The following is a 13,563-nucleotide window of genomic DNA, read 5'->3' on the forward strand; positions in this document are numbered from 1 at the left end:
TCATTTGATGTTTTATTAATTATTATCAATATAAAATTGCATGGTAAATGGAGCCACATTGGCATGGATGATGACGTCATAGTGAAATGGGCCGAATAATCAATGTCAAACAACCAATCAAATGACAAGGATCTCTTCAGGCGTTATACAATATGTGATATAGCCAATGAACTCAATGTATAGGTGCATTCTGAAGTGGAACGATGAAGCGGGCAGAGGACTTTCGAGTCAGAGCAAGGCTTCTACAGGTCTGCCAACATTCCCACATCCAAATCAGGGAGATTCCACACAACAATCACGGAGGTATCTGTGTGTTACATGCATTTCAATGGGCGAAATTAATTCCCAAATCAGGGAGATTTTTAATATTCTCTTATTCAGATATGAACAGATTTTGACATCTTTAGGGAGACTCTTGCAGAATCAGGGAGACTTGGCAGCTCTGCTTCTATCTTGTGAATTGCTGACGGAAGGAAATGGCCTTAAACTTTTGTTATGAAGGTGAGAAGTAAAGTGGTATATTACTGAGACACTGCAACTTCAAAAGGTTGGGGGAGGAGGGGGAGGGGGAGGATAGAACAAACCTAATGCCCTTGAACAAATTACAACTCCAACTAAAGAGCAAGATTACTTGATCAATGACAACACATATAATGAACATGTTCATGATTACACCGCAGGAAGGGGGTCGGCACAGCAGAACGACGTAATGCCCTATGTAGATACCGCACACACGGAACCATCATTAATCGCAGTCAACGTGAGAGTATCTCGTACAGCCAACCACACATGGAACCACCACTACCCCCTGAAAATGCGAGAATATCTCACACAGCCAACCGCAGCAAAGAATTCAGACAGCGCGCGAAGAGGACCTGAGCTGACTACGTTGTGCATCGAGGGACCAGAAGAGGATGAATACCCACTCATGTGTGAGCTGGCTTGATCATAGATCCTAGACTTCATTACTGAAAAGGTTGGAAATTAGCCCACCATCCAGTTGTTCACACCCACATGTGACAAAAACTAGCAATTAGCAGAGCAAGATGAACAAAAAAAAATTGTCTTCAGAAATACAATTTGACATATACCCATTTTTTTCCCCATTACACATGAGGAGTATCTGCTTTTCTATAATGCCCTGTATCTGCTTTCAGAAACATTTCTTTTCTCCATGCCCAGTAAACTCTTTGCCCTCATCTGACACATGAACCATACAAGAGACACTGGCTCAAGAGCTGGAGGCTGTCCACTTTTCACCAAACCTTTGGCGAAGATAACTTCTGGATGCTAGGTTGTGAAAATTTAAATCCCGTGCCATCACTCCTTTACATCAGTTGACTACAAGATCTCTCAAACATTTTTCAGCGCATCAATTATTTCCACTCGCTTATGGAAAACTTGTGGGCATGTCGCAAATGACAATAAACCAATCAAATCTTGATCCAAGAATGAACGGGAGGGCGAGTTGTCATTTCTCGGAGTGTGACACCACTAGTTGACCTTCAAGGCTTACCTCCAAAGGGGCAAACCAGAACTAGGACCATCACCTGTCCGTACATTGTTGCTCTGGGCCTGCACCCTCCAAATTCCTGGTCAACAGACCTCGCGAAAGTCTGTCGCCCAGCCTGGAAATGCATGGGAATAACTTGGGGCCATTTGTCTGTGGAATGCAACAACTTTACATACTCAAAGGCTGAGAAGTTTAAATAAAGGAAAATAAAAATAGAAAAAAAAAACTATTTGGAAAGTTTGTCATCACAACTTCTTGGTAGATCAGCCAGTGATAGCATCCACTTGGCCCAGCCCCGTTACTTGGTTTGTTCCTCTGACAAAAAAAAAAAAAAGAAGCCCAAAACAAAACAAAACTCCCAAAATGGCTGGAATGGTAGCGGCCCAATGCGAGGTTACAGCTCATCTCCTTGTTGTCCGACGAACTGCTCGCTTAATCTTTCGTCCCGATGGAGCCCCGGGGGTTCCGGTGGCACTAAATGGGTTGGTGTTCGTGGCCCCTGATGCTCTGTGAACAAAAAGAACAAAAAGAACAAAAAGAAATGTTGGGAAAGTTTAAATGCAACATGCCTTCTGAGAATAAGCGGGTACCGCGAAACTCTGAAGCAGCTTCCTCACAACAATTATTCATGTGATAATGCAATCAACACCACCACCTTGACATGGAATAGTAAAGGATTTGCCGAGATCATCCTTCTCTGTTCCAAATGGCTCGGTCTTGAAGGAGGTGGATCACATACATTCAAGAATATCCAACAAATCCCTGTGAAATTTCATGCACTCATTATGACTACCCTGCAGTGCTAATGACATTGCGGAATTCAAATATTGGCTAGGCAAATGTCTATTATGCAGTCCCAGTAGATTCAGCTTATGCAGGGTTGATTGCATTTTCATAAGGCTTAGGGCATTTGCGACAACTGCACATAAAAAGACTACAGCTTAAACAACCCATTTATACACAAAGTTGGGTCCTAGGAGCACTCCTGAAGCGATATGACCTATTGCCTCTCTGTTCCTTTTATGCAGAGAATCATTGCTCGCTGAGACCACAGGCGAAGTGGCTGAGAGGGGCATAACTGGCGTGGTGACCTTCGAGTGCATGGAAACTTCTAACATACAAAATGTATGCACAGAGTGCACCACATTCCACTTCTGGAGCACTCTGAATGTTGGCGTCCTTTACTAAAGAGTGTAGAGCGCTTTAGAAGCACTCCTGAGCCTAGCGCCTCAAGAGGGGCAGAACTTCAGAGCACTCCAAGGCCTGATTGCCTGTTCATACAGAGTTCAGAGGGGTTCACGAGCACTCCTGGAGTGCTGGAAATGCGCTATTTAAACGGGGTTAGAGATCTACTTACTGAAACGTGTAAGGCGTGGCGCCAGCCTGGGGAGTGTTCCCTCCAAAGTTGAAGGATGTTGGCTGTCCTGCCGAGAAACTGAAGCCACCGGCCGGTTGGGGGGCCACAGCCGGAGTGGCCTGGGGCGTCTGGTTTGGCTGGTTGCCGGTGAATTGGAAGGCACCGGCGGCACCCGCCGGTGCACTGTTGGTGGAGGTGCCAAATTGGAAGGAAGTTGGTTGCTGCTTGCTGAACTGGAAGCCACCTGACAGAGAAGAGGAATCAAAAGAAACAGTTCACTTAACAGTCAACATATCTGTGCACAATACACTAGATCAATCTTATCTGCTTTCACAATCCTAAAAAGAGTAAATATCAAAGATTAACAGTCTCTATTTTAATATTCCTAATCAATCTCCTACACAAATAATGGTATACTCTCTAACAAATCTCATGAGTAACAGTCTCTTACATATGATAGCCTAAAAGATGGCTAACTACGGGATGAAGAGCATCTTTGAGTAACATAAAGTTACTAAGTTAGCAAAAATCAGCCTAGGAATCTTTTTATACCCAAGTACAGTATCTTCAAATTCTCTTTGTGCTTTTCCCCCTTTTTTGTGCAGTATTTTCCAAATGTGAACCTTACCTGACCCTGAACTCGTGGTACTACTTCCAAAGCCTGATGTGCTGTTACTCATGGCATTTGTCCCACTCCCAAATGCTGGTGCCTGTTTTGCGACACCCGAAGTGTTGCCGAAGCCAGAGCTTGGGTTTGCGGCACCAAAGAGTGATGCGGATGGCGTGGATGCTGCCTGTGCAAATGGGGAGGCAGCCGCCTGACTGCCGCCAAAAGGGTTGCCGGTGGCGCTGGTGGTGGTAGCACCGCCAAAGCTGAATGTTGATGCAGCTGGAGCGGCCGACGGCTGGGCACCGAATGCAGGCGACGGATTGCTGCTATTGCTGGCGCTGCTGAAACCGCCGAAGCTGGGTGCCGGGGCCGCCGCGGTGCTGCCAAAGCCTCCAAAACCGGAGCTCTGTGAAGAACTGGGGTTGCTGCTGATGGCTGTAAATCCACCCATAGCAGCTCCTGTAGACGCTGAATAAATCAAAATAAATTCATAGACCACCAAAAAATGTGATGGACACGGGAGTTCTCTACCACTCACTGCAAGACAACCCTGTTCCACTAAACATCTGGTCTCAGTCAAATGTGCATGTTTTTACATTTACAGATCTGTCATGTACCTATCAAAATGGAAACATATTTGCTGTTTTTGTATGCTCACTAAAGAAAGGGGCAACATATAGCTGCTTAAAGAATATCTCTACACCTTACATGACAATCAAAATAATTGCAATGACTTCATAAATGACCAGAAGTCATGGCCATTGCTAAGCCCATTGCAGATTTCAAAGAAACAACAAAGGAAATACAGAAAAAAAAACATCCTGACCCTGTGTAATTATTCAGTTCAGAGTCAACCTTATCTTTTCTGCTACAGGGAAATCTCACCCAACAATGCCATACCAAGGATCCTGTAAAAGGCTCTAGATCTACCAATCAAACCAGAGACATGAAATAGGTTTAATGTATAAAGTTGTTGTAAGTCAAACAAATAGATGTAATAAGTACTACGAATTCAGACAGACAGACAGACAGACAGACAGACAGATAGGAAGATAAATAGACAAAGAAAGATAAATAGATGTACAGAGAGAGGGGTGGGGAGGGAAAACATCTTCTGAAATGACTCTTTCTGAACTTACCCGAGTTTTGGGCTGATCCAAAAGAGAAGCCCCCTGATGGCGTTGTTGCTGATGGCATAGCAGCTGTCGAAAGTTGGGGCAAAGACAGAAAGAGAAGAACACATTATAACCTTGCAAGTCGTCGGTTTGGTTGCCATGTACTGCAATAGTTTGCAAAGTGTAGTATTTTGCAAATCTGGACTTGTATGAGGATTTGGTCAAATTCAGAGACAAACACAGCAGTAACAGAATAAGAAATAGTATCATCCCTCTTCAAGAAACACAAGATTCATATAACATTTGTGTTAAGGGAAAAAATATCTTGGTATTGTAAATTCTATGAATACCAGTCAACTTGCAAACTTTGCAAAAACTGACACAATTGTAAAATGCAATTCATATGCAGCGACTCCGCAGGATCTCATGATCTGCAATCAGAGTAATAACTGCTATTTGGACCTTTACCACTCCAGTCAAGAACAATTCCCCTTGTAACTAACCCTCTCTCCTTTTTCACATCTCAGGACAACACAGAAAACTCACTCTCTTCTCTCTTACCATTTCCGAAGTTGAACGACGGAGCAGGCTGTGAAGTTCCAGTGGCAGATGATGTTGTTGCTGCACCAAAGCTGAATCCCGATGATCCTGCCGAAAACACAAATCATAAGTTTGGCACATCAGGCTTTATGACAGAACTTGATGTGGGTCTCTTGTTCTCTCACACACACTGATACAGAGACTTATTTCCATACTCTGACGAACCATCCGAAATCCTGCAAATTCAGCTGTATCTACAATCTACTCATTTAATGCATCTAATGGATTTTTATCTTTAAACTTTTTTTTTTTTTTTTTTGGTGGAGTGCGAAGGGGTTCTTGAAAAATGTGAGTGTTTCTTGTAATGCTGCTCAATTGATGGAACATTTACATTCCTGCCGACCCTAAAATTTATCAAATAAGAATAACTGGGAGAAAATAAAGGATTCTCAACCATCTCCCACACACTACTACTAGTAGGTGTTGACAAAAAATTGTGGCCATAAGGTTAACGCTTGATTTTTCTTTCCCAAAGAAATAGGAATGTTCCTGCTAGATGGGAATAGTTGGCAGGTATGCATTAATGCCAACATGCTTATGTGTTGATATTTACTAAATTGTAGGTCTCACTGATATCATAATCATTAGCAGCAACCAGCAGGACAATGCTGATGTTTGTGAGACATGGAAGACACTTGAAATACGCGATTGTGCATGCTTTTTAACCATTTTCATTATATCAAACCATTGAAAAAGGGTGAACTGAGAAAACACACAACAGTGTATATATCTCCAAAGCTTTGGCACTACTTTTCAGAATTTCCAACGTTCAAATAGCCAGTTGCTACCATAGTCATAACTTCTTTTATTTTCCACCTCCCCCCCCCCCCATTGCTATTGCACGGAAAGTGACTTATGGATGACATGACATGTTACACCACAAATTGATCAAACCATATTCAGACTACTGAACCTCTAATTGCCTATGAAAACAACTACTGTTCAAAGCAACTTGTTCAACAACTACTAGACACCTCAGACAAGAAACACACATGGAATAAGGCGCACCTGGTAAACTAGGGACGGAGAGCGACGGAGAGCGACACTCAGCGACGGGGACATATTGCGAGAACAATGAAGTGCGTCGCAGTATGTTTTTACTCCGTCGCTAAGCGTCGGTCAAAGCAGTACGCGCCATCATTTTGATGATACCGCGACGCTTGCCGACGCTTGCTGACACTTGCCGACACCCTCGAAAAAAGCTGTTGATTATTTCTATGTTGCGTGACCTCCGCTCACGCAAGTGTTCGTTTTAATAGTGCCGACGTTTCGGGACATGGCGCTTGAGATGTAGCGAGATTTCTGAATGGTCACAGCCAGTGCTCAAATTGAATAGCGAGCGACGTGTCCAGACGCACCTCTCCAGATTACAAATGATGCTCGTGATAGCCCGACGATGAGCGACGTGTTCCGACGCTTTCCTTTGTCTCAACATTGGTTATGAGTTGATTTGCGTTTCGTTTTGCTATAAGATGTTGAAAAGAAAACGTAATTATGGGGTGTGATCTCACTGAACGGGGAACACTTTGAAAGTAGCGATCGAAGAGGGTTTATGAAAACACATGTAGGTCTACACTCATACGCGAATGTATGCCTTAATTAGGCAGCTCCATACATGTAAAATTTTGCATGCATGAGGTGAGATCTTTTTTTATCTGTCAAGTGACTCAAGAACTAAATACAGTGTATTACGAAGTCGTCCTATTTCTCCCGTAGGAAAAAGTCAGAATGTTTGCCTTTACTTTTGGAAATGAACAGCGGCAACAATCGGCTCCGCAAGATGCTGAAATTAATGTCAGGTGTTTCATTTTAATTTTGGAAATGAATAATGGTAATTTCGTATGATACTAAAATAAATGTCGGATGTTTGTTTATACTTTAGGAAATGAATAACGGTAAGATTCAGCTCCATACGGTGCTAAAATTGATGTCAGATATTTGATTTTGCGATCGGAAATGCATAAGGATGAAATTTGGCTCCGGAAGATGCTGAAATAAATGTCGAATGTTTACTTTGACTTTCGGAAATGATTAACAATAATATTCAACTCCGTACGATGATAATAAATAAGCGCCGCATGTTTGCTTTTACTTTCGAAAGTAAATAGCAACATTTGGCTCCAGAAGATGCTAAAATAACTATCACATGATTGCTTGTACGTTCGGAAGCGAATAGCAGTAATATTCTGCTCCATACGATGCTAAAATAATTGTCGGATGTCTGCTTTTTAAATTTCGAAATGAATAACAGTAACATTGATTCATTAAAATTGATGTTTGATGTTTGCTTTGACGTTCGGAAATGAATAACAATTATATTCAACTCCGTATACGATGATGAAATAACTGTCTGATGTTTGCTTTTATGTTTGAAAGTAAATAGCAATAACATTCAGCTCCGGAAGATGCTATAAATGCTGGATGTTTAATTTAACGTTCGAAAGTAAATTAGCGATAACATTCAGCTCTGGAAGATGCTAAAGTAAATGTTGAATGATCCCTTTGACGTTTGGAAATGAATACCAATAATATTCAACGCCGTGTGATGGTGAAATAAATGCCGGATGTTTGCTTTAATGTTCGAAAACAAATATCAATAACATTCAGCTCCGGAAGATGCTAAAATAAATGTCGAATGATCCCTTTGACGTTCGGAAATGAATAACAATAATATTCAATTCCGTACTATGATCAAATGTATGTCGGATGTTTGCTTATACTTTCGAAAGTAAATAGCAATGACATTCGGCTCCGGAAGATGCTGAAATAAATGTCAGATGATTGCTTTTACGTTCGGAAGTGAATAGAAGTAACATTCTGCTCCATACGATGCTAAAATAAATGTTGGATATTTGCTTTTACATCTCGAAATGAATAACAGTAACATTCAGCTGCGTTTGATGGGAAAGTAAATGTCTGATATCTGCCTTGACGTTAAAAATGAACAACAGTAGGCCCTACTTTTCGGCTCCGTACGATGCTAAAATAATATTGTCAGATGATTCATTTCACTTTCGGAAGTGGACAGCAGCATATAACATTCGGCTCCGTATGATAATGAAATAAATGTCGGATGTTTGCTTTTAAATTTTGAAATGAATATCAGTAATATTCTGCTCCGTACGATGCTAAAATAATAAGAGATTGTTGCTTTTACATTTGGAAATGATTAACTGTATCAATCGGCTCAGTTAGATGCTAAAATAGATAGCGGATGTTTGCTTTCACGTTCGGAAATGAATAAGGATAACATTCAGTTCCCTAAGATGCTAAATGAATGTCGGTAGTTTGCTTTTACATTTGAAAATGATTAACGGTAACATTCGGCTCCGTAAGGTGCTAAAATACTAGTAAATGTTGCATGATTGCTCTTACAATCGGAAATGAATAACGGTAACTTTCGGCTCTTTATTGTGCTAAAACGTTATGTTGGATGTTTTAAATGTCTGCAAATGCTCCCACTTTCTCATTTCAAACGTAAGTTTTGACCACCTAAATAGGCATCAACTTTTAAGTAACTAGTGTGTGGGATTATTCCGAAGGCGCCTTAGTCTGAACACTCTTAATCCGGCACGAAAATTTATTTATTTATTTATTATGTATGTATGTATGTATGTATCTATCTATCTATCTATTTGTTTATTTACTCATTTATCTTTTGAGTTTAACAACGATTTAATATCGACCCCCGTTTTGTTTTCGAGTCGACGATTCTTCAAAAAACGAAACTTTTTTCCCCCTTGTTCGTCAATTTGGAATTTACGAGCCTTCGGAATGACTGTAACTACGTTTATTTTTTTATATTTTTTTCAGTCGATTAGGGGATGGGGGGGGGGGGTAATTCAGAAAATAAATATAGAAGGGAGTGAAAATCTTGAGGCAAGGAATACAAGTAAGTGAAATTCTCAGTTTTGATATCGTTAATTTTTTTTTGCGTGATGTTTGTATTCTGGAAAGAGTCACGTACTTATTCCGTTGGTTCGTTCCTCCGAATCTTAGCCTTCGGAATAACGAACTTTAAGTAACGAACTGTAACTTTATGTTTTGTTTTGTTGTTTGTTTTTCAGTCGAGCAGTGGAGGGGGAAGGGTAATTCAGAAAAGAAATATATAGATGGCATCAGGGAAAATTTTGAGGCAAGAAATCAGTTTCTCAGTTTGACATTGTTAATTTCTTTGCGTGGTGGTTATTATTCCAAAAAGAGTCAGGTATATGAGATGATACTAGGTGTACTTATATTCCGATGGTTCGTTCTTCCGTATCCGAAAATCGCAAATTCCATGTTTGTTACTATAGTAATCTGAAAGTGTACTAGGGTTTGTTAATCCGAACATTTTGTGACATTCCGAAGGTTCGTTAATCTGAAAATGGGAAATACGGTTCGTTAATCTGAAAACGAATAATGTGGTCAAAAATTTGTTTTGTTTTCGGATTAACAGCATTTAGAAAACCAAACCTTCCTTCGTTTTTGAATTGACGAATCTTCAAATCAGCAACACAGTTTTGTTGTTGCTTTTATTTTTTTTTTTCGAATAACGAGACTTCGGAAATTGCAAACTTTCAAAGTAACGAACAGTTACGATTTTTTGTTAATCATTAAAGCGAGTAGTGGGGGATAATTCAGAAAAGAAATATAGACGGGAGGAATAATCTTTGATGATGATGTGGGTCATGTTTCTGAATGTTTATAGAAAAAGGGTGAGTGATCTGAGTGATGGTGATGATAAGTTATACTAATGCGAGTGTAAAAGACAGCTTGCAGAACATACTAGAGTACTTCTTTCCCTTCCGGCCCATGAATGATGCAAAAAAAAAAAAAAATACATACACCTCACAACAAAAAGAACCACGTGCTCGCAACCTTCGTAAAGTTAAATCTAGAAGTTCATTACCAGCAAAGGGGAAAAACACAACAGTAACTGATAGTGTAGGCACTCTCTGGCATTTACGAGAAACTTGACACCCCACCCTTCTCCCCTCCTTGTGGAAAATTTCCACAAAACCAGGTGCCAGACCCAAGGTGCCAGACGAAAGAATGCGCGCACTGGAATAAACCGCGTGTCAATAGCCTGGAAATATCGATCGAAGAACTAGCTCATGAGTTGTCATCGCAAAGATCATGATTCAAATTAGTCTTTCTTTTGACCGTTAGTAGAAATATCGAACAGTTTATTATTGTGTACTTAATTGAGTATTCTAAATGTTTACTGAACTACAAATTGTACAGGAAGGGATTGGTTACTCACAGAAATATACGAAAGGCCTCGTATGCCCACACAAATTCACTACGAGTATGTGATGCAGCCACTACCCGGTTAGACAGCAAAATCCTGACAATTTCACGCTCAAAAGTACGTATTACTTTGGAAAATTTGAAGGAACTTCACCTACGAACTGTGAAGTTATTTGGCTATCAACATTCGTTCGTTTTTGTTTTTTGTTTTGTTTTTGTTTTTTCCTCGTTTAAAAGACATGATTTCTTCGTATGGAACGTAAACTGTTTAGCGAACATCGTTATGGCAGACTTTGTGATATCAGTCAGGGGGAAAGAAACTGGAATAGTTAAGATGTATAGAATCCAATAAATAACATGAAAAAGCCTGTAAATAACACATGACTATGTTTTATAGTAAACAATAACTGAATATACCCAAAACATTTTGCATTGAAAGAAAGATATTATTCAGAGGGGTGAAGGTTCAGATGCGAGTTTCTTCACTTTGTCTCCCTCTACAAATTAAATTTGTTAAGATCGCAACTGCTGATCTGTAAATCAACAAACACGTACATCGCGTACAGTAGCTCAGTATATTATACGTAGTACTCGAAAATCTTTATAATCGTGCTGCTGGTACACAAGCTGGACGATACTATTACTAAGGCATACTAATACATTGTATGTCGTAATGTTTGCTTAGTCAATTTTTTGCGGACTAGCCAAAATTGAGTCAGGGTAGTGATATGACAACAGTAAGTGAATAAAGACAATCTGAACTTACTCGTTGCCCTATTGTGATGTGGAGCGAGTTTTACCTTGCATTTTAAAAGGCGAGTTTTCTTTCTGTTAGAAATCATGTAACTGATCTCTGCAATATTAATGTACGAGTAGGCCCGATAGCTTCTTACTTAGTCTGAACACGATTTCAGTCGATTTTGCTATTAACAGTTCAAGTTTTTGCGTTTGTAAACGGCATTCACTGGTGCTTGCTTGTTTGCTTGCTTGGTACATTTCTGTCATGCGGCTGGCAGTTCGTGACTTATAATTTCCACCTCTCTTTTACGGTCAGCAACGATTTGATAAACAAATTCATAGGGTTCATCAACAAGATGGTGCACATAACGTGATACAATGCGTATTCAGCACATTGGCGTGGTGGCGTAGAAAATTAATGAACAAGCACTAATCTGTCTTTTTTTTTTTCACGCATCGTACTGTATCTTGCAAGGAAGGTGTCTCAGTGACCGCCTACACCACAGAGTTTCAAGTACATTGTACAGAGTAACTTTGATCAGAGACAATTACGGCTTGCCGATTTCAAAACAGAATGTCCACGCCACGCCTCGTGCGAACAAAAGACGGATTAGGAGGCAACTCATTCACTAACTACCCAGCCCTTGTCGCTGCATAGAATTGCACTGCGTCTGGTCAGGCTTACTAGCAATTCCCTCAGAAGAAGGTGACGGGCACTCTCCACAGAACTCTATAAGAAGTTCTGTGGCACTCTCCCGTTTCGGGACAATTTTGTGACTGAAAAAAAAAATCATTTTTGGGAATGAACTGGATGATGACACATTTGCTCCTGCGATAATTGTTCTTGCATGTATTTTGTGCATGTGAAAAAGCGTTCGAACTTTGTTTCCAGTGTAACGTGGAAACTCGATTAGGCATAGGAGATCCTGATGTAACAAAATAATACCCGATATAACAAACTAATTTCTCCTGTCCAACGAATTCATTTTCTGTTTTGTATTGTTTATTGTGTACTGATAAGGATTACAAAGAACAAAATATGTCTGTCTCAAGATCTCGTCATAGCGAGTTGCCACGTGTTGACTTTGTATAATTTTCGCGTGGTGTTCGGTGCTGCAAACTTCGGCGAGGGCCTTTACTTATTGTTTTATTTCCGCTGTTTCTCATACCTCGTTTGGTACGATTTCTTTCGTTTAATGTCACTTTATTCGTTCCCTTTGTTTCGAAGTACCGGTATGTAAAAATTCTTTCAGGTGTCTCTCTGGTTACAGCTCGTTATTCCGAAGGTTCGTTATTCCGAAGGCTCTTTATTCCTAAGATTCGTTATTCCGAAGGTTCATTGTTCCGAAATTCAGATTCGGATTAACCAATCTTCGGAGTAACGAACCTTCGGAATAACGCCACAAACTTTCGGATTAACGAACCTTTTTCATTTTCGGATTAACGAACCTCTAGGTATAGGGAATCTGCGTGTTTGCGTCTGATTAACGACCCTTCGGAATAACGAACCTTCGGAATAGCGAACCTTCGGAATAACGAACAGCACCCGTCTCGGTTACTGCACATGCATTTTCGTAACGGCGATTTCTCCAATTTGCTGTAGTACTGCATATTTCGAAGGAAGTTCGATCCCAGCCTCTTCGGTGTGCTGCGTGATATTTTGTAGTGTTTGTGTTGTTGTCTGAGAGGTTGTTGGTACTTTGTGATTAGTTTGCTTAGGTGTTATCTCGAGTGATGATGGTGGTTGTGTTCCTTAATTTTGATACGAAAAGGGCCAAATGATCTGAGTGATGGTAATGATATTACTGATGCTGGTGTAAAAGACAGCTTGTTGAGCTACTTGTCCTCCGTCTGATTTCATTTCTCCCTCTTTCACTCTTCTTCTCTTCCCATGAATGATGGGAAAAATACATACACCTCACCTTCGTTAAGTTAAAACTAAATGTTCATTACCAGCAAACGAAAAAAATAAGGGGAAAAACACGAACGGATTGTATGCGGTCGACCCCCCCCCCACCCCCCTTATATCCTTAACTTTTCCACAGCTGCGTGCAGTCACCAGCTGTCCGAAATACTTCCACAATCCCCTTTTCCGTTTCTCTGTCCAGCGTGTAGGCACTCTCTTTATCTCTTTCTTTCCCTTCTTCCCTTAAATGTGTTTTTTGCTAAGGGTATTCCTTTCAATCGTATCCCCCTCAGTTTAGTCATGTCATGTTGTTGTGCCTCTGTTCTTTGTTTCATTTTGTCTTATTTTCTGTATTATGTACATGTACTTGTAATTATAAGTATTTTTGAAGATATTTTAGAGTGGTCCACAATCTACAAGCAATGCTTTTTAGTGGACCCCTCAGTTCTCATTTTTTAAAATCCTTCAAACATAACTTTGTAATTCCAGTAT

The 13,563-nt window shown here is 40.3% G+C and overlaps 1 protein-coding gene across 1 annotated transcript in view; it reads right to left on the reverse strand.

Moving 5' to 3' along the window:
* Positions 1-1,876: 1,876 nt before the first annotated feature.
* Positions 1,877-13,563, reverse strand: part of LOC139715896 (uncharacterized) — a 50,775-nt gene continuing 39,088 nt past the window's right edge. The window contains exons 15-19 of the mRNA XM_071627452.1: positions 5,157-5,243; positions 4,620-4,682; positions 3,499-3,948; positions 2,871-3,114; positions 1,877-2,020 (exon numbers count right to left, since the gene is read on the reverse strand). Of these exons, the coding sequence (XP_071483553.1) occupies positions 1,915-2,020; positions 2,871-3,114; positions 3,499-3,948; positions 4,620-4,682; positions 5,157-5,243 (950 nt within the window). The 3' untranslated portion in view covers positions 1,877-1,914. The remainder of the gene's footprint in view (positions 2,021-2,870; positions 3,115-3,498; positions 3,949-4,619; positions 4,683-5,156; positions 5,244-13,563) is intronic.

This window comes from Diadema antillarum, unplaced genomic scaffold, assembly GCF_040938485.1.
Source record: "Diadema antillarum isolate AM-2024a unplaced genomic scaffold, OU_Dant_1.0 scf00000006, whole genome shotgun sequence".
NCBI classification, from domain to species: domain Eukaryota; kingdom Metazoa; phylum Echinodermata; class Echinoidea; order Diadematoida; family Diadematidae; genus Diadema; species Diadema antillarum.